This window comes from Falco punctatus (genome assembly GCF_963210335.1).
Source record: "Falco punctatus genome assembly, chromosome: 2".
In the NCBI taxonomy this organism is placed as follows: Eukaryota; Metazoa; Chordata; class Aves; order Falconiformes; family Falconidae; genus Falco; species Falco punctatus.
The window spans coordinates 5,284,739-5,311,402 of NC_137581.1; the positions used below are offsets into that span (position 1 = coordinate 5,284,739).

The 26,664-nt window shown below is 39.8% G+C and overlaps 1 protein-coding gene across 10 annotated transcripts in view; it reads right to left on the reverse strand.

The window, feature by feature from the left end:
* The window catches only part of TENM4 (teneurin transmembrane protein 4), a 762,970-nt gene that overhangs the window by 199,908 nt on the left and 536,398 nt on the right, over window positions 1-26,664 (reverse strand). For all 10 annotated transcript variants that reach the window (XM_080374860.1, XM_080374862.1, XM_080374861.1 and 7 more), the window contains 3 exons: window positions 14,348-14,600; window positions 9,018-9,116; window positions 6,720-6,955 (listed from right to left, as the gene is read on the reverse strand). In XM_080374860.1, coding sequence (XP_080230986.1) covers window positions 6,720-6,955; window positions 9,018-9,116; window positions 14,348-14,600 — 588 coding nt within the window. The remainder of the gene's footprint in view (window positions 1-6,719; window positions 6,956-9,017; window positions 9,117-14,347; window positions 14,601-26,664) is intronic.

Sequence of the window (26,664 nt, forward strand, 5' to 3'; positions counted from 1 at the left end):
GATCTCAAAGGTCTTTTCCAACCTAAATGATTGTATGATTTGATGATGTGATAGTGTTTATGACTTTTAACACTGAAAATTCAGAAGTGAATTTTTAAAAAGAAGACTATGGGAAACTTGCTGCTTCTTCCTGCTTCCAATAAACACTGAATTAGTTCTAGCAGATGCAGTACTTGACCAGGCTTTTTATCCGTGTAAACTCTGATGCAGTGTTAACTGCTTTGCAAAGCAGAAATTTTGCCACCAAGTTCAATACATGTTGCCATCAAATGCAATACCAAAATTTTAATACTTCTCAGTTTGGACAACTTCTTCAGATTGGACAACTCTAACAAATTATTGGGTTTATATTATCTTCTACTATTCTCCTCCAGTAACATTTTCTGGCAGTGTCTCTCTTCCAATAGCATATGCATCATTGGATATTTCTCCTGTCCCAACACTTTTAGTGCCAGGTTACAGATTGTATTTAGGTCGAAACAGTGAATGTTCTTTAATGGAGTTTCTACGGTGAGTTTTTTAACACCCACCTGACTGAATTGATCTTCACAAAAATAGCTTTAAAGTGAGATCTTGTACCTTTATCACCTTAAAGCTGCAATTAAACCACTTGTACTTCCTTTACTCTAAACTATAAAGCTAACAGTAGCTGCTATCCAAACATGCAATGCAAAATCCAAATTTAAAAAAATAATAATAAAAAAAAATGCATGCAATCTTCTAATAATACAAACAGCTCTTTATGACTTCGCGGGAAATGGAAAGCAACATCTGAGTTATAATTCATATCACCATGCACCTAAGGCTGCAATGAAGGACAATGAAATGGGGAAATACAAGACTGAATATAGCTCACCCTGGTTTTAATTTTGCGTCTTTCTCACTTCTCTGATGATTACTATCTTGTGTACAGGTACTGCACTAACAACCAACTGCTTTTTCTTGGTCACGTTGGGCAAAATGTATATGTAATATTCCTTAATGTAGCTACACTGAGCTGTACTTTGGGGATGTATCTGTGTTTTATACAACACTGTGTGTGTGTGCACATGGAGAGAAAGATGGGGGGATGTCAGTAATGTGACTGGGGCTGAGGCATTTGAGTGATTCACTATTCCATTGTAGATTTGACCAGGGAAAGTTTCTGTTGCCAAATTCCCACAGGCAGCTTTCCGGAGCTTGGTGCTGCTCAACCAGCCTCTTGTAAACTTTACACACAGCAGCTGCCCTTGCTTGTTCCTTAACAAGAGTGAAGTGTGATTAAGGCTAACATAAAGCCCTGTGATCTTCCCATCTCTCTGCTATGGAACAAACAATGCAAAAAGTTTCCTGCAACTCCATGCACTTTTGAACAATCAGTTGGAAGCTCACATTGATGGTATCTCTCAGTGGGGCTGAGACTATTTGTGTGTCTTAGCTTTCCTGAGATAATTTACAAGGGCAAAATTCAGAGCTCAAGAACAAAAAAGACAAGAAGATCATTCAAACCTGGATGGAAGGGTCAGCATCTGTCTTGATGTATTTTCTGTCTTTAGTCAGGTCAATCTGCAGTATTTGGAATATATTAAAATACAAGCAGACATTTCCAGGGTTGGTCCAGCTCTTGTTGCAGACACTGGGACCAATGCCATCAACTCTGACTGCATTCAAACCAGTGCTACAGTAAATGGAGTTGCTGCAGTTTAAGAGGAGCATGTGCATGAGAAGAATAAGGCCTGTATTCCCCAAATGTCACTGGGTATGAAAGAGCGAGCTAGATGTCACTTAAACCGAATGACTTAGGGAGAGGGACTGTCCATGCATTTGGTACAGTAAGAACCAGCTTTCACCGAAAAAAAAAAAGACATATTCAGGTTCTGTTATAAAAGATAAAAATGGTAGTACTGGGTCATGATGATGGCCCCTCTATACCAGTATCCTGAAATGTTATGTTTCACACACATCTGTAGTACGTAAAATACATTAATGATAATACTATAGCACCTTTCAGACTGGATCTGACAGTTTTATAGATTAAGTGTAAAATCAAGTAAATGAGACTCAAAGTTACTGAGTGAACTGTGTGCAGTAATTTTGTGAAGAGGTGAAAGAACCAAGAAAGGTCCTCGAAACTCCTCTTTAGGTAACAGATTGACTTCATAACATAAAGGCTTTTCTAGAACAGATTGTTTCACTCCCGTTTCTGCATATTATCTAAGATAAGATGGAAATAAAAAAGCACAAAAATATCCTTGTAAATCAAAAGAACAAATGGCAACAGTAGCAAAACAGAACTTAATCTGGGATCAGAAAAGAAATATTGAAACAGAGAACGAAAGGAACTTGTTGGCAGGGTAATAAATTGGTTTATATTTTAACTTGAATAAGAACCTTAATATCAAGGTATAAATGTAGGATTAATAGACATAGCTCAAGTTTAATAATTAACCGTTAGCAACTTTTCCTATTGATCTCAAGTGGCATGTAAACACCATGGTAATTGGTATACTAGATGCCCCTAGCTGACTTGTTAGTTAGCTAAAAGCTTTGGAGAGCTGCTTTCAATTGGGTTTATTACAGAGCATCAAAGAATCGTGGACAAACTGAGCTGAAGTTAGCTTTCAGGGTGATGCCTAGACAATAAAAAGAAAGACACTTTATAAACAAATCATAGTTGTAACACAGTTTTACTGTCAAAGTGTTTTGCCTGTAGCAACCACCACTGTTCTTTTAAGTGAAGCTGCATCTGTATGGAGTTCAAACAAATGCAGACCTGAGAAGTAGAGAGAGTTTTGACTCCAGTCTAGGCTTCATAATATGTTTTCCAGCCCTAACTTTAATCTAAATCAAATGCTCGTCTTTCCTGCTGTTGATGCAATATAACCGCAGCACATGCTTAAGTATAGGAAAATGGCAAGTGCCTAACTACATCAAATTGTACTTCCATCTAGTCTGGAATCTACATCAGGCAGAGGATAATACCTTCTGTTTCAGAAGAAAGAAACTATTCTCCATCACTAATTCTTTTAGAAACTGTTCCACAGGTCTAGCCAAACAGCTGCTGGGCATGGAGATCAGGACAATCAAACAGGTCTTTTCTGTTTCTAAACTCAGAAATTTTCCTCCCAGGCAGTGGAGCAATGTCAGAGATTCTTTACAGTGCCATGCTGACAGGTCTGGTCTCTACCAGGTACAGAAACTCCGCTGGCAAAGCATCTGGACATCAACACACCTCGTGGTATTATCTCTGCCATAAGAATCTTGTCATAAATCAGCTGTCTCAGGCAGAGCTCCGTGGCATACAGACCCCTTCACATCCCAGCAAAAACCATAAAAATTTTCCTTGTTTAGCTGTCAATTGAATGGATAGTCCTAAAATGGGGAATTTAAAGTGGTGTCTCTTCACAGCCTCCTGGAACAGCAAATTTGCAGGTCAGTTACAAGCTGCTTAGAGAGGCCTTTCATTTCAGTGGTTCCTGCCATTTTAATGTTACAGCCCTGATCTGCCACTGCTTTTCTCTTTGGTGTTCTCACCCCAGAAGACAAGCTTCTGCAGAGCTCACAAGATTTGCATAAGCTGTGTGTGCACAAAACTTTGACGTGCATTGTTGCCACTGCCTTAGTGTGTGTCTCTGAATATTTGAAAAGGTGGCAACAAGTCAATCAAAAGCTGGTTAATTCAAATGAAAACCAGCTTCTGGTGTTTAATATACCCTGTTATATTTTGTTTGTCATTATCTCTCCAGACCAGTGACTCAGCCCTGTAAAACCTTCAGCGTGATCAGTGTTGACACATGATACCAGCTGTTCGGCTTCCATGGACTTCTATTTATGCTACTTCTCCTCTCCTTTGAAAAAGCCCAGCAAGATAAATGAACCTCAGACTACTAAATGCCATAAAGACTTTCATAAAATAATGGAAACTCTGCCTTTCAGCCTTAAACAAATGATTTAGCAAGTGCTTCAGATGAATTTCAAAAATAACTAGCTTCAGCAAAGAACTTCAGATATGACCCAATGCTTCGCAGTTTCCAGGTGGCTCTGCCTGCCTCAGATGGTTGCCCATCACAGCTGTGTCTGAGCATCTGTCACACAAAAAGTATTGCCAATAGCAGGACTCCCTCATGTATCTTTTGATGTCGCTAGCTCCACACACTTGTACAGGAAGGTAAGGCCAGCAACGGGTTGTTTTTAATATTTATTCAGAGGACTCTGAGTTGCCTGATGCTGTGAAGAGCATCCTGAATCCCTAGGCATTACTCTGAAGTATTTCCATTAACCGACCAGTGCATAAAAAAATAGAGTAAATGCCAAGCCACTGCCATGGGACCCGATCCAAAGTCCATTCACTTAAATGGGAGTCTTTCCAGTGACCTCAGTTTGCATTGGAAAATGAAAATGGTCATTAAAAAGATAATTTCTATGGTTGTTTTAACTAACAAGAGCAGATGGAATATAGCCAAGTTCCCAACACTCATGAGCTGTTCTATAGATTAGACCTTCTTACTCATGATTAAGTTATATCTTACCACTCAAATAGTCCCCATGGCATCAAAAAGAGCAAGACACTGCTTACATGAGGAAAGGTATCTGTAAGAAAATGCAACTATGCAAATATAGGGAGGGAAAAAAACAAAAACTGGAGGAAAAATGGTGATTTGTTTTAATAACAGACCAGGTAATTTAAAAGAATGAACCAATTCCTGTTAAGAACTGTGTAATTTTTATAGAATTCAAAATGTCTCAGCTTAACTTAGTAAAAGTACAAATATTTTGACTCCCTGATTAATTTTTTTTCTTTTGGTTTAGGTGATACAATTCTCATCTGCAACTTGACAGGATGTAGAAAATAATTACAAATGAAAAGGTTATTCATAATTTTTAAATGAGTTAATTAGTAAGCCCTGCCAGAGTCACTCATTACAGTAATTAATAATTGATTATACTTGAAATTAAACACATTTTTTCATCAAAATCTAATTAAATATCTGCCTCTTTGCTTGTTGATTAGAACACTGGGTCTGGTACAGACAATCTTTGCTAAGTATGTTTATGCTGAACTGAACCATCGAATTTGATTTTTAATAATTGATAGTTCCTTTAGAAATTAGTAATTATGACCCATAATTACAGCAGTTCAACCTGATCAGCATTTCTGGCACCTTGCCAGCCATCCATCGGAGCCTGGCAAATGCCACAGAACTCATCTGAATGGAGAAAAAAGGATGGGAGAACACTCAATGGACCTGTCTCTTCAGTTCATTAACTGTGATTTTAAAACAGGAGCCCGATCTTTCCAGAACCCTGAAACAAAGGGGTTTGAGTTGGAGAACACAAAGTGGCAAACCAAACTCTTCTCCATCTATCAAACGGCACAGACCTCCTCCGTCAGAATTAACAGGCACGGCTATTCTGAGTTATAACAATACTCCTCTGCCACACTGAGATAATGTCCAAAGGAACCATGTTCAGGGCATAAGGAGAATACCAGACAAATGAGAAAGGCGAGTCCAAATGTACATAGCAAATGATGAAAATTGACTGCATATTTCATCAAACTGCTGCTGATTTAATGTTGGTTAATTAATCATTCCTGCTCCTCTTACAGGAGACATAAAAGTGACCAGAGTATGATGCAAGGCAGAAGTGGAAAAGTATCAGTCATTTAAGAAGCGTACATAAAAGGAACACAGCAAAAGCAGTCCTTTGTGGTAGTGCTAATTATACTCATGTGAAATGAAAGCAAAAAATCTTTCGATCCAGGCTAAGATTTGTAATTCTAACCACAACCTTTTATAGATCATTAGTGTACAGGAAGTCACAGCCAAATCAAAAAAGCTCATTTGTGCCATGAGAAATGGGCTTTTTTTACCCATGATCACATCTGTTAAGTGTCTGACAACTAGAGCTTGCACCACTGACAGTTTAAAACAGAAGTCTAGGACTGGACCTTTGACAGACATTTATAACACAAATATCAAATCTAACTGAAGAAAAAGTAATGGTAACACCCCAAATTTACAGGCTGAAAAACACAATTTTCACTTCTAACAGTTCAATTACTTTTGCAACAAACACTGAGAATGCTTCTTTACAATGAACAGTGACAACATTTATAAACCAAAGAAATTCAGATCATGCACAGCTCAAGAAAAATCCACTTCTACACCCAAGTAGCAAATTTCCCCAACTCCTCCTACTCAAAAAAGGACCTGTTGGACCATGATCTAAACCCAGTCTTTCTCCACCCTCCCAGTCACCCTGTGGTCTTCAATATAGTTGGTTAAATGGCGGATGTACCACAAAAAGACAGAATAAACATGTATTTTTGTGTATCAGGATCTTAGTTCTGATGTTGTCCCATCAAAGCCAATGGCAGAAAACTCGCACAGACCTGGATGTGACTGTGACTGGAATACAGACTTCAATGCCGGTTTTAGTGGGCTGCTTTGAAAAAAACTGGCGAGTTTATCTCACTCCAGGTATACTTTCTTCTTCAGAACATAAACAGTCCATGCCACCGAAGGGAGCACAATGTATGACTCGTGTTCTACTAAGGTCTTCTAGCTCTATGATATGTGTTAGACTCCCTACCACAGCACTGCAACCACACTTAAGTCAACAGAGGCCTTATTTGTACCATAATCTTGACCCTCTGCTTCCCAAACATTACCATTACGGGTGGGCTTATAGACAAATGAAAGAAAAGCAGAAAAAAAACCCCACAGAAATAAGCTTACCTATGAAATACGCCAGCAGGATCACCAGCGTGACCGAGATGACAATGGCACTCAGAGCAGCGCATTTCCAGTTACAGTACTTATAGGGTTTCTTCAGGTTAAAGGCAGGCCTAGAGAAGGTACTTCTGGGAAGGGGCCTAGGGGGAGGTGAGTACACAGTGCTGGACGTCAAGGGATATCCCGGCGATGTCGTACAAAAAAGGGGAGAAGTGCCTCCAGGTTTGAAGAGGAAGTGCCTGAGGGAAGAAAGACCAACAGCAAGTGACTCCTCACACAAACTGAAGCTGAGGGAGACAGACGGGAGGATGGCGACTGCTGCTGGAACGAGGAAAGCAGCTCCACACAATGCTGGCTACGAACATGGATGGCATGCACAAAAGAGAAGAATAAAAATCAAAGGCAAGTCACACAGAGTAAAGGAAAACAAAACGAAACAAAAAATCACAGTGCCAACAATGCCACAGAGAACTCTTCAAGGGCATTAGTCCCCTCTGTGGAAGAGCTGACGTTAGAGTGAGATGAAGACCCCAAGCACAGCTACAACAGACTGGTGGCACAGGCAGCACCGGGGGCCTGCTCATACTCCCACAGAAATGCCCTACGGAGACTGAAGAGGAGCGTAGGTCAGATTAAAGAGGGGAGGGTGTTTACCAATTCATTGATCACTGCATGAGAGCGTTTTTTGTATGGCATCGGTGAATGGAGATGGGGAAAGAGAGCTTAAGCCATTCCATAGCACCCAAATTGTCACAGAGGGGAATATTCACACTGTCCCCACCCTGCAAATTTAACAACGGCATGGCTAAAAGCATCAAAGCCCAAATATCAAGTCCTGTGTCTCACTAGTGGGGAAAAGCACCTGCTTCCAGGAAGCAGTCCAGAGCACCTTAGTTTGATGCCTACCTTTAAAAAGTGTGAATCACTGTCAAAGGCAACAGCATTTCCTGTCCAGTGACACATTGGGAGGCACCGTATTTTGCCCATTACTACAAACGCAGCCCGAGAGCCAGCCTATGAGGACCTTGTGTGAGACTCATGAAAGTCAGCACACAAGGAACCCACTGCAGTCCATGAGTTCCTGACATGAAATGTCCCAATGGGAGTTCTCTCCATGGGAATCCTAAATGAAAAAACTAATTTCGGTGGGACATCATGAAGTATAAGGCATTCAGATTTTGGGAATGAAACTTGGGAAACAGATCTGACTTGTCTATCACCATGCTGATGTAAAAGAAAAATGCAGCTTGTGAGGACTGAGAAACAGCCCCAGTGCAGTCTGCACCTTCTGCCATGGTTTATGGGGCCAGATTTGCAGCCAGCATAAATGCAATCAGCATGGATCCATGGGAGTCAGTCAAGCCATCAGATGAAGATGTGACTCTATTTTCCCCTTGAAGTCATTTGTGCAGTTACAGGGGGAAATGTCACATGCAGAAAGACCATCATGCACAAAAGCCACCGATATGTACAATATAAAGTAACACATAATTCTCCCAAACAGGTATTTGTAGTATTACAGCCATGGTTTTATCGGTACTAGACTAAGCATGACTGCAGAGCATTAGAGAAAGATTCATTATTTCTACTAATGCTCTACATTGAAACAGTAATTTTCACAAAGAGCAGATACTATTCTGTGTTTTGTAAAGTATTTACTTAGACACAGATGTATCTGTTCTGAGCAAAGAGGTACCTGCAGTGTTCAAGTACACCAATTAGATCTTCAGTTAATGATGGCTACCAAGTTAGAAAGTGCCAACACAAGGTCAACGGTTTTGGCACTAAGTGTCAAGTTAAAAGCTGCTTATAACTTAAAAGTTAAGTGATCAAAAGTTAAATAAAGATGCCAGAATAGGTGGTTACATCACAATCAAAGGCTTGGCTTACACACACTGCTAGCAGACACTTTTAAGACACGGTATGTGGAAAATAATAGTTCAACAATGAAGTATAAGGCTGCCAGCACAATAACGGTTTAAGGTTTTTATGAAACTTAAATTAATCTTCGTTTATATGGGACTCAAAATTGCTGTAGGTACTTCTTACTAATGAAATGACTTTCAAAACAACAAGGGAAAAAAAGCAAATGGCATGCTGTGGCGCACTAGCATATTAATGAATCTGAATTAATAGGTACAGGACACAGCGCTCCAAGTCCCAGAACCTCATTTGTTTAAAGCCATCCTGGAAGAGGCCAGCAATGGTGTTGCCCTTAGACATCACTAATATGACCAAATGCTTTCATGCAAGGATCATAATGACTACAGTAAACAGGAAGACCACATAAGTGTCACATACCCATCATTGTAAGCACCGTCATGTCGGGAGGAGGTGAGAATGTCCATCTCAATGAGGTTGTCCTGCAATGTCTCTAGGAATGTCTGCTTTGCTATGTTTCTACATACATATGGAAACATGAATGAAGCCAGTGAGTCATGCATATATGAAGTGTGATCTTATAAACCACAATGGTTATAGTGCAGTTATGCGTGGAATTAGAATGATGGACCATATATTTATATGTATAAGATGCTACACATATACATATATAGCTTTTAAGAATGCTCACTTCTCTATATATACACTATATATATGCATATACACACATACAAGCACACACGCCCATGGGCATGTATAAAAAAAAGTTGATGTCTCTCTTCATTTCATGTTATTTATTGCAACTGACACATGAAACCTTCTGAATGGCTTGATTCAGAAGACTAGATCCCAGTCCAGCACAGCTGTAACCTCATTATACTCCTGCATCTGTGTTATTGTCACTCTGAAAAGGCGTAGTGCAGTATCTATATCCCACTGTGGCAAATACCTTGGTAGCACACTTCCATCTAATGTCCTCATGGATCTCCAGTGAAAATCTGCCACTCCTTTGCTTAAGTTTCAGTTTTGCATTTGTGAACTTTTTAGTTACCGATTCGATTAATTTGTTTTCCTTTGTGGAGCAACAACTTGCTATTTACAAGTTTCGAAATGCAAGTTTTGCTCAGTGTGAGTATTCCAAATAAGTCTCCAGTGACAAGCAGACAGAAGCTGTAGAAAGGTTATGCTGTAACCCAAATTCCAATACCAGAGTATTGGTTATAACCTGGATAATACAGGCAATAGGCAAGATACATAGGGCCTGCACGTGAAAAAGCCTGGCTTTGACTTCACACACAATAGCGGCATTTTGCAATATCTGGCCTCCCCAGCATGCAGTTTGATGAGTCACATTTTGACCTATATATGCTAAACTGTTTTGTACTTTTTGAGGAGAATAGCAGGAACATAAAGAATTAAGTCAGAGGCACAGCTGGGAACACACTGTGTCTTTCTCACCTTTAGGATTGTTTCTCAAGGCCTGACAAAAGAATATTCTTCCCATCTTTTTTAAAACGATAAACAGTCCTGATTTTGCCCATGTCTGTTTTCAGCATCTAAACTGATTCTAAGCCTGAATGCGAATAAATTCCTTGGGCAAAAGTAGCAAAAGGAACATAACAGCACTGTGACACTTTACCACTTATGCAGGATTAAGTGCTTACAGGATATAAGTGACATGATGTGAACTCAAACGAGAAGTCCTCTGTCAAAGACACTGGATCCAGGTAACATGTCTTACCAAGAGAAACCAACCATGTCACATTATGCAAACCTTGATACCGTCTCTTCTAAAATGTCCTCAACCTTAAGCTTCATTTCTACTTCTTCCTCTCCCTGCCGCTAATGCCAGCACTTCTTCAGCTCAACTCACTGATTTTGGAGGCCTCTGGGCTGCTTTGACAGAACAGATCTACCCCTTGATCTGAATGAAAGTAAATGACTCCTATTCATAGCTTTGGAGTGAAGTGAACCGACATGCATGAGCTGTGTGCCATAGCACTTGAGACATCAATCCATCCCCAAGTGTTTGTGGCTTCCTCACATTCCCTGGGAATGCAGGAAAGGCTGGATGTTGAATTCAATGCAAAAAGAAGCAACATATGTGCATGCACTGAGCATTTAATGGGTAAGAGGCAAGGCATCTAGCAACACACCAATCAATAAAAGTTCATCAGTAGTTAAAATCCATGTCAAATTGGTTCCATGAATTTCAGTTGTGGATTGTCAATAAAACAGAAGAGGGGAGGGTTACATAATCTTATAATGTATGCATTTGTAACAGAGAGGTCGCTGGGTCACCGAGGTGACTAATGCATGACTGTCCTCCTCACTGAAGGCTGGACAGAGCCTGCTCCCTCAGAGGTTACCTGTGAATAGCTGTTTCATTAAAAAACTGTCTCCCTTCTCATTATGAGTTGTGGTGGCAGAATCTCTACATGATTACCGCATGAAATTCTCTGGGAATGGATGTCTCCTGAAAGCTGTTGGTTTGTCAACTAAACCTCCATCTAGTTGGCATTTATTTACTCCCACAAGGGCAAATGCAAGGGAACAGAAAGGAGGTCACAGAAGAAGGAAGAGTGAGGAATAAATATGGGGGTAACTGACTTACCTGTCAGGAGTGACTGCTGAGCAAAGATCTTCTCATCACAACCTTGATAATATATTGCTTTTAAAGCAACAAAAAAGGGAGCAGACAGGAAAAGAAAGCGGAAAAAGGAGAAACAGAGAAAAGGGAGTAAAGGGAAACTAATGAAAAGGAGGGAGAGAAGAGGAGGGGCTCTTCCTCTTGCAACATACAAAGTTCTCAGACACAGGATATGCTTATACCTGTGCTACACATCTCTGCTTGCCTTTGCATTACAGTATGGCAATTTCCAGGCAGTGACAAGCCACCCTAAATTCCCAGTTCTGAACACTTCCTGGAGTCCGTGGAAGTCAAAATCGAGCCTCTTTAAACTCTGGGGTGCTTAAAATCTGTAACTGTAGGCATGTTTCACAGCCTGTGACAATCCCTGTTTAAAAGACATAGCTTTTTCTTCATGTTTTCTCTCTCTGTTGACTAATATGGGATTTAAAAAAAAATAGATATTCAATGGAAATACAATTCCATTTTTGACATGAGATTACTATAATCTCCTATTGCTGTACTTCAAAGGCCTTAATTCTTGGATTAATGTCCTTGGCCAGGATTTATTCCTTTACATGTTGGGCATTTTATTCTCTTAGGTGGAGGTCTTTTTTTGGTTCTAAAAATCTTTGCACTGGGGAAGGTCAACTTCATCGGAGAGGTGGAATTGGGCATGCAAGTTTGCTAAACAGCTCTCAAGCCTGGTCTTTTACACCTACAGCATTCCCACCAAAGGAAATGGAAGGCCTCTCCATGTCAGAAGAACAGACTATCAGAGTGAAGATTTGTCACAGATTTACTGACTGTGCAGCACAGCCTCTTTGCATTATGACACCATTATAGCACATTTTATTTTGTTAATGTTGTTTAGTGGAGGAACAAAAGTCTATCAGTTGTGCTCCGTAAATGTGCTTATTTGCTGTTTGGCATAAAATTACATACTCTTGTCCAACATGTTCATTCTCTGAAAGGACACTGGCAAATTTATGCCATTCCAATGAGTGTGTCAAAAGCCACACCAGTCTTGAAACAACCTATTTTTTACCTAATTAATAAAATGGTTAAACTGAGGATCAATTACAAATGTGACTGATTTGTGATGCAAGTGAAATCATCAAATGATGCAGAAAGATCTCTTCATGCAGGTAGACCGCCAGCTTCCAGTCTGGTTAACAGCAATAATATGATAAACGCGATAGGCAGAAAGAGCAGTCTGCTTCAGATCTTGAAAAATGATTTTGTGGAGAAGAAATGAGGACAGTAAGGATGTACTCATTTGCAGTTTAACAGGAACATTGCAGGACTAGCCAAATAATTGTTCTGTCTGTGAACTCCTGCATTTATTAAGCTGTGGCAGGGTTGTCTCTTCATTTCCCTCCCTGATTGCCACCAGAACTGGACAAATGGGGGGCAGGATGTTTTCAGCTAAGAACTTTTATCTCTGACATTCCTCCACTGATCCAGCAGCAAGGACGGTCCTTCTCAATTGCAAGGTGGGTTCTGAGAGACTCCAGTCAGATGTGAGGATGTCTTGGCACTATTAAACCAGTATATTATCTCTTTTCTGAAGAATTCATAACTTGGTTTAGAAAAAGGCACAGGGCTTCCTTCAGAACTGTAGAGGATTATTCACTAAAGGACTTCAGGAGAGTGGCCTAAATATTTTTTTAATGGGTTGTTTTGTTGTTTGGGTTTTTTTTTAAATAACACATAAAATGTGTTATTTAAGTATTACTTAAATACTATACCCAATGCTTGGGTATATATGCTCAAGAATTAGTAACACAATATAATTACTGAAACTGTTGCCAAATCACACTTGCAGCACTTGCTTACAATTTTGTCTTAATCTTTTGGATCTAGCTTCTTAGTTGGGTCTTTTTAATCAAGCAGTCACAGAGAAATTAATTATCCTTAAATGCCATAAAATGTAATATTGAGGTCTGTTTTGGAAGTTTCAGAGGGCCAGCACACATATCTTCTTCTCAAGATCAACAAATGCGCTCATTTTTAAAAAACATTTTCTTAGCAGAAGCTGGAAAAACTGGGTACATTTTATCCCAGGATACAGACAAAGCTACCACTGATGAGATTCCCACAAGTTGTGCTGTGACAAATTTGGCCCCTGGCTCTGTTTTCAGTTAGTATATCTTTTTTAACTGTCTAAAATTTTTCTTGTTGGCTTGAGAACGTAAGAGAAACAAGGCAAAAAAGGCAGCTAAGTAAGTGCACCATGTTAGGCCTGGAAGACTTCACTGTAGACTGAAAAAGATACCATGTGTGGGGGCTAATAAATCCAGCATCTCCAGTGGTTTCTCAGTAGCAAAGGAAACGGTGAAGCAAAATCTCTGGAGAATGCCAAAACTGAGCTTCAAGTGGGACAGCAAGAAGTAGATGCAGTCACCATCAAATGGGAGCCTGAGGCTGAGGGAGTATGACAGCTCCCTTTTTGAGAACCTACTCAGAACCTAAAGAAATCTATGAACTAGAACAACTCAGTGCACTCTTGTCACACCCTTCATGTGTTGCATAGGTAGGAAAGAATTTAAGAGCTAAATGGAAACACTATTAACTGACTGATGCCATGCTATCCAACATTTCATGCTTGCTAGAGCAATGTTGTAGGACAGTAAAATGCAGCAGCTGACCTCATTAGGTAAAACAAGATCAACCTTTCCTGAATGATGTACTACAGAAGTATCTGCTTGACGAGGCACAACTAGAAGGCTAAATCTTTTCAATATATTGATGGATTGCAGTTTCTTAAATAGGATATTGATTTATCCTACCACATAGGAAGAAAAGACATTAAAGGAAAATATAAAAAAAAGAAAACCAAGAACATTTTAATCTATGATCCTGATTCCAACTTCAAATGAGGAAAATAATCTTATGAGTAGCTGTTAAAGACAATATTCTTAGTTTATGAAAGAAGAGCAATTTCCTTTTCTCCTAGTCCAAATAAAAAGACACAAAGAATAATAAGTACAACTCAAAATATGTAAGCCAAACACTAGTTCACAAACTGAATGGCTAGCTGTATAGATGTCTCTATTTTCCATAACATCCTTAGCACACACAGTCACAACATTGTAAAGTATTAAAGAAAATGACCTACCTAGTCTCCAGTGGGATGTTACTGTTAAGTAACCAGTTGTCCTGGGCATGGGCTGGCTCTTGAGTACTGGCTGGTTGTTCTCCAGAGAGAGAGTGATCTGTAGGAGCTGGGCTGGGGTTGCTACGTGGAGTGAAGTTCCCTCTGTTTAGGGAATTGATGGAGGCCGCGTGATGTTGATTTGGGGTGTGAGCATGTGATATTGGAGGTGGTGGAGTTCTAAGTCTTGAATGATTTTGAAGATTTGGAGGATGATCTAAAACACAAGTAAAATATTTTTAAGGTTCATGATTTGAATTATTCCATACTGTGCTCATTTATGTGCAGGCACTTCTTTTAGAAGTTTGAAGGTTTTCAAACCTTTTAGAGGTTTGAAGGCTGGCATGCCACATATCCCAAATCAAACACAAAAGGGTAAGATAGCCTTGGTTCCATATGCTCTAATGACATATGCATTGATCCCCTCCCAGACGGCTAGAAAAGTAGTTTGGTTTCATGCACAGAAGTTGTGAAAGCTCACACCAAGTTATGATAAAGCATGAAAAATATAACCAGCCTGGATAGATAACATTTTAGAGTAATTTTATGATGGATATACAGCTCCCAGTGAAGTTTGTTCTGTTTTGCCCTAGAACTTTAAATAGTTAAGTCAACAAGAAGGCTGAGAATATATTTAATCATAGACTGAGTTTAGGGAAAGCCATAAAACTGTGTCAGTTACACAATTTAACAAAATCCAACAGTTTGTACTTAGAGATGTACTCAAACTGAGTAAAAAATGCAAGCGGCATAAAAACTGAAGTGTCAGGAAAATGAAACAACATATGGTGAAGAAAGATGTAAAGATCAGTGATATGGCTACTTTGAGTAAAACTCAAAGTATTTGTTAGCCAACAGTCTGAGGGAGGTAGACTGTGGAAGGCAAACACTTTAGAAAGGTCAAGCTAGTACTGATTATACTCGTATTTGTGTTTTGTGGGTTTTTTAAACTAATCATCAAAGATTTTTTTCACATGTTTTCTGCAAACAAAGAAAAACTAAAATATTTGATGGAACTGGAGGAAGACTGACAGTTCAGCATACTGCATATGGGATACAGGAATCTTATTCCTCTGTGATTTTAGTAGGTTTATGCTTGAAAGTCACAAATGCACAACACTTATCCAATACATTATCTGAAAAACATGTACATCCCATCAATTTAATACTTACCAGACAGACTTATGTATCATGAAAAACTAACACTCATTTACTGTCTAATTAGAGAGCTCAGAACTGAATGAACTATACATAGTCCTAAATTACAGTGAATGGTATCAAAACTACCATGACATTTAATGACACTTTTGAAATCTAGATTAGAACTTAGATTCAGTAGAGGAACAGATAAAGCATTTACAATATCTCTGTAGCCCCTTGGATATTTAGACATGCAAGATAGAACATTAAGAGGTATGAGAGACATCCCATCCCTTCTCTCTTCACCCTGTATTGACTCACACTACCTTACCATTAACTATGGCTGAGCATATAGAAAACTTAGAGTGGTTGAGTTGGTCTAGCAAAAAAATAGAAGGTGTTAATTACAAAGGGGCCATTATTTTGTTTGAATGTGTATTTACCTCTGGCTCTGTTAGGTTAGATGTGGGACTAGGGGTATATATTCCATGGAGAGAACTGAGTGCTTTTAGGGTCCCAATCCATTTTACCCTATACTCCGAGAAAGGTCAGAGAAATAGTGTATATATCTCTATATCTATATATCTATCTATCTATCTATATATAAAAAGTATATAATATATACTTTATATACATAGTACAAATATAAATAGCATTCATATACAAAAGTGCTCTATTGTATATCAGTACAACAGAGAATGCCACACTCCACAAAAGGAGGTCTATACTGGTCATTACATTTAGACAAATAGATTCTTCCCAGTAATCTAATGGAGTATTCAGAAGTCTGACTTAGCAAAGCTCATCCAAAATTAATAATGCCAAACTGGACTCTGACCTAACACTAGCTAGCCCTGGCAAATTCTGTACATCAACCAGCAAAATAAAGGGAAGGATGGAGCAATGACCAGGGACTGTACAGACAAGAAATATCAGAACTAAATCATGTCTGACCTCAGCTCTGCAACACCACGTGAAGCAAGGTGTCCAGCCGTCCTTGGTCTGGATATTACTGGGGACTGTCATTTAACTGAAGCCCTGACCATGGAGATAATAAAAACAACAGTGGAAGAATCTTACTGCTGGCTTAGTTATATTAGTACTCCTTTTCCCATGAAACAGACAGCAGCCGTGACTGCTCAGCCTGGCCCCCTTTGCTGAGAGGCAGCAAAAAGACAGGAGGATAGGCACAGAACACACCAAAACCTGCTGTCTTGCAAACGTGTCTGCTGGTCGTCAAAGGAGGACAGGGACAGTTTATTAAATCCAGGCTGAGAGAGATGGATGCAAATAGAGGATTTCCAGCTTTTAGGGCTGTCAGTCTACCACCGTTCACAAGAACGTATTTCATCCCAGAGAAAATGACTTGTCTAATCAGGAGCAACATACCAAAGGTTTCCAAGACCAGATACCACAGTTTTCATTCCAATGGATGCCTGAGATGAATACTCTGTGCAAACAAGAAAGGGGGGCAAATGGGTGAACCCTGGACTATACAACAGGCACTTTGTGAAGTTCTCCTGCTATGAGTTGACTTTCCCTACTGGAGACACTATCTTCAGACTGTGAGTCAGAGCCTGTTTCCAAAGATCTATTATGTAAACTCCAATTTACACCCTATTATTGCAGACACATTGCACATGCTATTATGGATAATGCTTTCGAATCAAGTAAAAATGTGTCATTTTCATTCTCGATTTGCATACTCTCTGTGATTTCTTTGCTAAGTAAAGACAGCACATCCATCTTATTCTGGTTTCACAGGATTTCATCGCTTGTATTTCTTTTTTTCTGACATTTAGGTAGCTTTTCCTTGCAGAATATTTTTATTTTCATTCATATACAAATTCTGAAAACTTACGTCATGTCTGAGCATTACTGAATTTAATATACCTTGACTAGGATTAGCAACTATTTCCCTTGCTTTATGATTCCTTTTTTTTTTTTTTTTTTTCCTTCTCAAGTTAAGGAACATTAGAAAAAAGGTGTAGATGAAAGCACAAGTTATGAAATCTTACTACTGAAAATTACTGCAGCTGTGCAGGATTTTTTTGACGTGACAAAAGTATTGAGGTTCTTACCCTCTGCGGTTACCAAAGATCCTATGGGATTTGCAAAGGATAAGAGAAGCTCACAAAGTTAATTCTTTCTTGATTTCCTAAAATCACAACTGTCCCTTTATTTGAACACGCTCTTTTCAACTTGTTCCACAATGTTTGAGTAATATAAACTGTGCAGTTATATTTCCCCCCAGGAAGGAGAACCGTAATGCTGGCTGCAGTGGCTCTCTTACATCATGTATGTACATGATTCTTATACAGTGGTAAGATGCTCTGATTATCCCGCTATACATTATATATAAACACTGTATTTTTATAGCTGCTTAGGCAGCACTGAATTCTTGTAGATCTCACCACCTAGGCAGGGGAAGTCAGATAACAGCTTTCTACATGTAGCAGCAAGCCTGTACTGGGACAACAGCACCACAGGAATTCAGAAGGCTTTATAGAGGAGCCTCTACACAAATTGTACTAGGTTCCTCAAGACCATTCTTAACAAACTATAACATGGCTAACTGTGATTAATTGTACGTTACCTTGGCTTACTCAAAAAGAGATCATTTTCAGCTTTTGTCTTCTCACAGTTTTCCTCTGGTTTCCAAAAAGACAAGGAGTTTATTATTCCCTTTCTACTAGTTGGAATGAAAAGCCTAACATAAGCTATTCAGGACCAGCTAAACTAAAAAAGTACTGAGGAATAAAAGAAACACCTTGTAAAACACCCCCCACCCCCCCAACCCCCCTTTAAATTTCTAATAATTTCCAGAACCAAGCAACACTGTTTATGGAGTGACCACTTGGTGGATAAGGATTTGGCTGCATGGTTGCAGTCAAAGAGTTGTGGTCAATGGCTCAATGGATTGAAAAAAGCCTTGAGGAGATCTTGGGGTGCTGGTTGATGAGAAGCTCAAAATAACCAAGCAATGTGCACTGGCAGCCAAGAAAGCCAACAGTATCCTTGTCTGCATCAAAAGAAGCGTGGACAGCAGGTCAAGGGAGGTGATTCTCCCCCTCTACCTCATTCTCATGAGACCCCACCTGCAGTGCTGTGTCCAGCCCAGGGGCCCCAACTCAAGAAGGACATGGACATGTTGGAGCGAGTCCAGATGAAAGCCATAAAGATGATTAGACAGCTGGAGCACGTCTTCTATGGAGACAGGCTGAGTTGGGATTTTTCAGCCTGGGAAAGAGAAGGTTCCGGGGAGACCTCAGAGCTGCTCCCAGTGCCTAAAGGGGCCGACAAGGATGCTGGAGAGGGGCTTTGGGCAAGGGCAGGTAGTGATAGGACAAGGTGTATTGGCTTTAAACTGAAAGAGGGTGAGTTTAGATTATATATTGAGAAGAAACCCTTCCCCGTGAGGGCGGCGAGGCGCTGGCCCAGGCTGCCCAGAGCAGCTGTGGGTGCCCCATCCCTGGCAGGGCTCAAGGCCAGGCTGGACGGGCCTGGGAGCAGCCTGGGCTGGGGGGAGGGGGCCCTGCCCCTGGCAGGGAGTGGGAGTGGGTGGTCTTGAAGGTCCCTTCCAACCCAAACCATTCTGTGATTCTATGATTTTTGCCTTGAAGAGACAGCAAAAGAGCCCTCCCAGTCTTAGACATCAGGTGCCAATGAAATAGAGCACCAGAGATAAGTTCAACCTTTCTAGCAGATAGGCTGGCACTGTGGAAGTCTAAATAGCTCAGAACTTAATGAACACCCCTGTAAGCCTCATTTTCTCTAAAGGGTCACCAAAGTGTGTCAAATATGAAATATGTCAGTATTCAAATGTAATGAAACACTAGAAATCTGATTGCAAAAAACACCAATAGAAATCAAGTTGTCTTTGTGTTGCTTTGTAGGGGTTTTGGGTTTTTGTTTTTAGGTTTTTTTAAACATTAAAAAGTCATTGACTAAGATTGGCTTGGTAACCACAGAAAAAAAAGAGCTGAAAGATAACTCAGTTAATGAAGCTTGTACTTGGCACATATTAGAGAGTCTTGACAGAATCCTGTGAATGAAGAACTGAATAATTGTGAATCATAAAAAGATTACCAATGAGGAGCCAATATGACAAAATTTGAATAAAAGGTCTGAACCCCATGTTCCTTTCCTTTCCCTTAATCTTTAATGAGTAGCACTGTTTTGAATTTAGTCTATGTAACAGTTACACTTTCTGATTCATTAGGTTTTGGGATTGTATTTAGGGCAAATGTGCTAACCTCAGAGTGAAAAATATGTTCTCATTTTTTTCCCAGCTTCTCCTGTTCCTCCACACATTTGTCATATGTATGTCTGCTCATATTCAGACGGCCTGATGCCTGACTGGTGTCTGGGTTAGGTACAGGAAATACTTCTCTTTACTCACTGTATATAGTGCCAGGTGGAATGAATCACTTATTGCTCCCTTGAACTTAAACTCCACAGTAGTCGTGATGACTATGTTGGTAGTGTGACTTTGGGCAATCGTGCTTGTACCCACACACAGAAAAATCCACCCCCCTGTTGCAGAGGAAACAATCTTTTTTAAAATAATGACCTCTGCATTCAACTGACAGAGCAGCTAAGAGCCTTGCTTCAGCTCCAGGACCATCTTTCAGCCTGCTGCAGATGTACAGTCACAGCACTCACAAAACCAGCCAACTGAAATTACCTTCATAGGCTCCTTGTCCCTTTGGGTGCCCCTGGGTATGGAAGCTGGGGTGCTTTCACTCATTAATCTGATGAGCCACCTAAGGTCAGGTGGACTACAAAAGACTGAACTGGGTCTTCCCCAGCACCCTTGTAGCGGCCACAGAGAGTTTGCTTTTAAAGTGAGACAGCTTGCCGGAAGCAGGTACCCTATCAGACACATGGCAAGCCAAGGACAGCATTTACACAATGAAAAGCAAGCAGAATATTTAACTCCCAAGTTGCCAGATAATGAAAAAATATCAGGAGGTAAATCAGAGTGGGAGATACTGTCTGCACAGAGGGTACCTTGGTGGCTTCTGGTGACAGCCAGGATCAGCTGCAGACCAAGCTTTCCTCTTATCTGCATAGAATCCAGCTGAATATGCAACACCTGGACTGAGCTGAAGCAATATGCAAAGGTGGCACCTCTGTCCTACCAAGCAGGTCTGTCTCAGGGCTGTTACTGATATTCTGCAATCTAGAGGGGAATTTCCCCTTTCAAGGAATGTCCTACAACAGGCTTTGTCTACATGAGACAGTCAGGCAGTCTAATGAGGAAGCCCACAGAATGGTGACAGAGATGCAGTGAACCAGGTCACTGTATTCAGATGATTTATCTGTGTAGAGATGCCCATATTCCCCCACTAACACTTAGAAACTGGAATTAGTGGTACGATTTGAGTGACTGAATCTCTCCTTAAGAAGCACATCCACTGAACTTAAGCCTAGCTTCTCCTACTATCAAGAGCAATGTTTGCACCATGCTGTGAAATACATCCTTTTCTGTAGCAACATCTTGGGCTGCTGGTTTTCAAAATGCTAAGCCAAACAACACTGAATAATAAAAGGAAACAGAACTGATGAATAATCTTCATTAAGTAACAAAAGAACAATGGGAAAGCTACCTTGATGGGTTTTTTTTCTTTTCTTTTCTTTTCTTTTCCTTTCTTTTTTTTTTTTTTTTTTTAAAAAAAAAAAAAAAAGTAACAACAGAATAGGGAGCTCTGTTTTACCAAAGGACTCTCACCAGGGAAAAGCATAGTCTTCACCATGCTTTAGAATCAACGGTGTGTACATTCTGGTTCTAGAGAGTATTCTGGTTCAGAGTCCTCTCAAAGCTGAGCTCTTTGAATCCCAGTCTTCACAGCCTTGTATTTCACTTGTACTTTATAATGTTATCTGCACAGACATACAACCGACTATGTTTTATGGATGATTCAAGCCTAAGAAAAACCTTCCTATGCACACCTGTATTATAAATTTGGTGCAGTCTTTTGTTCAGAAAAATCCTACAAGCATTGGAAACCATTTAATAGAAGCAAATGGCTATACAGATGTAAATACTTCCGAACGTTCCTCTCAATGTGCAACTTGGACACTGCATTTGCAATAACCAGTGCAACAATAAGTGGATACCTACAAAGTTGCAGAACATAAGAACTGTAGTGAATTTTCATGACAACACTACCTACCTGTGAACGCCTTCAGCCACTACCCATCCACAGCTATTTTATACACTGCTGGTAAAGCTACATATACCAGGACCAGTGAAAAAAAGACTCTCTAAGTATCAAAATCTAAACTTGACCTCCAGCAGCATACAATGTCTAAAAAATGCAATCATTCTTCATCTTGCAAACAGACTGCAACCTCTAGCAAGTGGAAATGGAGGACCTAGAAACCACACAGCAGATAAAATCGTACCTTGTCACTGACGGACAAGTCTAGGCTTTATAAAATATAAGGACTCAAAACTGAAACATTTCCAGGCTATACCTATGCTTAAGTAGCTTCATTTGTTAGATGAATTACACAAAAAATCAGGCCCACCTGGATGGTACATATTTGCATGTAAAACCAGTTGAAGCTCCTCTCTAGCTGCACAGACAACACTTAATAGGCTTTACTGTTTATAGAAAACAATAGGCACACCAAATCAAGTCCAAAACAGCCATCTCCCCTGTATTTTTCTCATCAAATGTGTACATTACATGCAAACTTTCCTCTCAAGTGCCAAAGTGCCTTTGCAAAAGCAAAATATTGACTTTTGGGTTTGAAATCAATTTTTTGTTTGATGCTAGGCTGTCAAACTTTGGCTGTACATAGTCAACGAGAGCTCTGGGTGGTTGTTTTTTCATCAGTATGCATCTGATTGAATCGAACACCCTACAAGTAATGCTTTTAAAAAGGTCCAGGTCACTGTCAAAGGATGATATGCAGACTTTTAACCCATGGTGTTCACTATTTAACTTAGTAAAAAGGAATCACGGACTAATAAAATCAAGACAGAGTATTACTATTTAGACTCTTGACACTTTATGAAGAGTCACTGCCTTAAACAGATGAAAGTGAAAAAAAAAAACAAACCAGAAAATCTGGCAGAGTGAAAATGAGTTAAATAAATTTAAATAACATTTTTAAGTTCTTAAATAGCTACTGGAAACATGGGAAAGTAGACTTTACAGTGTTGAAGTAAGAAAATTTTCTTGCAGCCCTGGATTTTCTGCTTGACTTACTGAAAAGGAACACTTTTAACCACCCTGATACCATTCACTGCAGGCAATGGTACCCTTTGAAGGCTCAAGGTGGTGAACTGCTGGCCTTTCTGGTCTAGGCATATATACAAAAAAATAAACATATATTTCTATACATAACAATGCATCATTATAGATCCTTCCGCCTCAAACATAAAAACTGACCATGACTCTCGCTACTCTGGTGAGATGCTGCAGTCACCCATATTGTGCCCTCAGCTCCTCAGGTCTGGAAACTCATAACTACAAGTCTCTTAATTTTCAGAAGGATACTCAGATCACTCTGCTGTGCCATTTTACTAGCACTGATGGCTTCCATGAATTCCCTTCCAGTTAAGTGACTGAGGATTACCCACCTCCACTGCATCTTAAGGGGAGAGAGCACCTTCACGTGAGGCAAGAAAATCCATTGACTTGAGTGAAGGATGGCACATCCATGCTGTGATTTTGAGTTGCTACAAATCACACTCATCAAAAGTTTCTATGCATGTATGCGTAAAACTGCAACCTACCTCCTGAAGAACTGGGAGCCTGCAGCTCTCTTTTTTCTAAGAGATGTAGGAAGCCAGTAGTTCTGAAAATGTGTGCCTTTTGGGGAGTGTTAAAAGGTGTATTCAGTTCCCCATGGTTTATATATTGCAATGCTATATATAAATCGTTTGCAGTCGGTCAGGATATCTCAGTAGCTGTGGTTTGCGCAATGCCTGTGCCACTTGGAGGATTACCCCCCACCAAGTCTCCTTTGAGGAGTGTCCAACTTGCACAGGCTCAGCCCAAGCAGCTGCCTTCCATCGCTCATGCATAAAAGGCCTGGAGAAATGGAAATAACTCTCAGACTTGTTCCCCCTCCCCACCCTGTGAATTGAAGAAACACAACTATTCTTACACCTAAGGTTATCCTTCTTGAAAGAGATGTGGCACATTTCTCTGATGTCTGCAGTTCATTGACTTGAGGCACAGAGGAACTCTTTTGTATAAAGGGAGTTTAACTGGTTTCCCTGCATATGGTGTCTCCCGTGTCTGTTGTGTGTTTTTTTTTAATACAGTTACATATGGAGACAAATACATGAACAAACAGAAAACCACACAGTTCAGCCTTGTCCAAACCAGACATGATTAGCTGGTACAGTTACATTGGCAAATTTCGGAATTGTTTGTGTAAAGCAGTTCTCCAAACTAAAGTACATCCACAAAAGGTGCCTTTGGCTGCTGTAATAGCAAATAAACTCAGGATTTTGCCAGCACAGCTCTGTCAAATATTGTTGGGGTTTTTTTATATATACCTATATCGGTAAAGCTTTGAAATATAGACCTGATCTTTGCCTGTTTTTCCCTAAAAATAAAATGAACAAACAGTCTCTATTTTGCTTACGTCCTTCAAAAATCTTATCTAAACTGCAGTGCCATTGTGACTTAGCTGTAAACAAACAAACAGAACTGACAGATCCCCAGCTCCATCAGCAAAGCTGACTATTTATAGTAGCCGAGGAAATAGTCTGTTTTATATAATTTTTACAATGTTGTGACAATCCAGAGACCATCCTTTTGTAAATATGAAGCAATACAACTTCCATGCAGTTTGACTGTGTGACAGGATCAGGTCTGCACCCTTAGCGGTCTGGGTGAAAGATTGATACGTTGCAAAGACATTTTCAAAATTTACTGTATTCAGTGTTAACTTGCAAGCTTTAGGTCTGGATTCTGACCTCCGAGGGGCATACAATTCCCAGAGCCACCAGGCAGCTGCACAGCACAGACATCAGAGGGAGGGTTTTGTCCCTTACTTTTTCATTTGTACATGTCCCAGGCTTGTGAATGAATCAGTCTCTGGAAATGCAAAATTCCGTTATTTCACAGCAAAGGGCTTATGGAATGTGACATGATGTGGTGTAGCACAATGCCAATGAGCACTAATGATTTTAATTATTTACTCTAGAGAAAAAAAAAAAGGTTGGCAGCAACTGAAATAAACTAATTCAAGTCTTTGCCGGCAAATGGAGATTTTTTTTCATTACTTTAGATTAACTTCTGCACATGCTGCCACCCAGGTGCCACCAAACAGAGGCCCTGCACAGTACAGAACTAGTTAAACAGATTTTCCTTTGTTAACCCCTCCTTACCCCCATCCTCCTTTTACCTCCTTTTAATTTTATTTTTTTTTCTGCCTTTAAAGTTTTAACAAAACCATTTGTGTTAAATACCTCCAAAGTGCAATGCAAACTGGTGACGATTCTATCTGACAGCTGTGACGGATGTGACGTCTGTCACTGTGATTAATACCTACATCCCCTGCCCCATCCACTGTGTATACAAAAGCCTTTGATTTCCTTTGGTGAAAACCATGGGTGCAGTTAAGTGTAAAATCTCTCTGCACAGGTGGAAAACCTTATTCCCTTTGGCACAGGAATCTGATTTGTGAGAGCTGGGCTCCATGACCTTTCCCTTCAGGTTCTATTTGACATTCTCGGAAGCACGATGGCAGAAGGCTGCACTCCAAATAATTCTGAAACAGACATAAAACTTTTATATTTTTATTAACACTTGAAGAGGCCACTAAAAGAAAATCAAAACTATGAATCTGTCAAGACACCTTCAGCAATGCTGCACTTTGTTCACTAAAGTACCATGACGGAAGGGCAATGTAGTTTATCCAGTGTGTATGTTTGTCTGTCTGTTCATGATGTCTCCACCCTTAAATATCTCAGTACTGATTAATACAGTCCCTCTGGTAACACACTTTTGAGAGGAAATATTTATGATGAGTCTTTTTTATGATTAGTCTCATTTATCACATTCTTTTTATTTTGCTTCTACCATTTTATGATATAAATCTCTAGCATGTAACAAAGATCATCAAAACTATAAATACACATAGACCTAAATATTAATAGATCTTGAAGCCTTTTCTGCATGTTCTGATGTCAATTTTTTACCCTATTATTCTGAATGTACCTTTGTGTATCTCTCTGCCTTGTTAGAGATAGACAGAGATGTACAATTGTATACAGTGCTACAGAGACAGAAAAGACATGTTACAGTTGAAAGGTTTTGATCTTTCCTTAACTCCCGATCTTAACTTTTTTGTTCGCCTACGAGGAGGTATTGCCTTTACTGGTATCACACATTAAAGTGATGCTTGCTGCCCATTAACTTTCATCTCAGAAAATGGGCTAATTTAAAGTGAATAAATAAAAAGGATTCTTGTAGAACAAAAAGACTGCCTTAGCCTTTCTGCAAAAAATTGTATCAGAATTATTCTTCACTATCCTAATGCTTATTGTGGTGGTGGGTTTTTTTCAGTACAGAAGAAACTGAGAAAAACCACTATAGCAGGTGATATACAGCAGTTACTGTCAAGTGCACAGGACAGAAAAAAGTTCGAAAGAGGCATACCTATTTCTGCAAGTCATACATTGTAGACACAAGTCTACAAACTGCTCATGTGTGAAAATGCCACTGGATTACTGATACCTCTAAGTATGCAACAGGGAGATTTTCAGGTGCACAAACGGAAGTTAGACACCATCTCCCTTTTACGCCCTTGGCACTGTGCTGCTCAGTGACATCTGCGACCTTGAAAACTTCACCACAAAAATTGTAAGATGAAGCCTGGAATTACCAATATTAGTGCAGACCCCTGAAGCCAGGTGCTTAGATTGTTTAATAATGTACTTTGAAAACAGATAGTCCTAGCACTAACTGAAGTCCAATGTTAGCTGAAGATTCCCTTAGCATGTGGACATTCAGGAGAGTGACAATGCACTCAGGTAACACTTCAGCATGAAGTGTGTGACTTTAAAGCTCAGATTATCATGAAAGATGAATTTTCTAAGGTTCTTTTCATTACTTTCTGTAAGTGCTCTTGACATTCTCTGAAGCAGTTTAGGAGAGCTTCCTAGG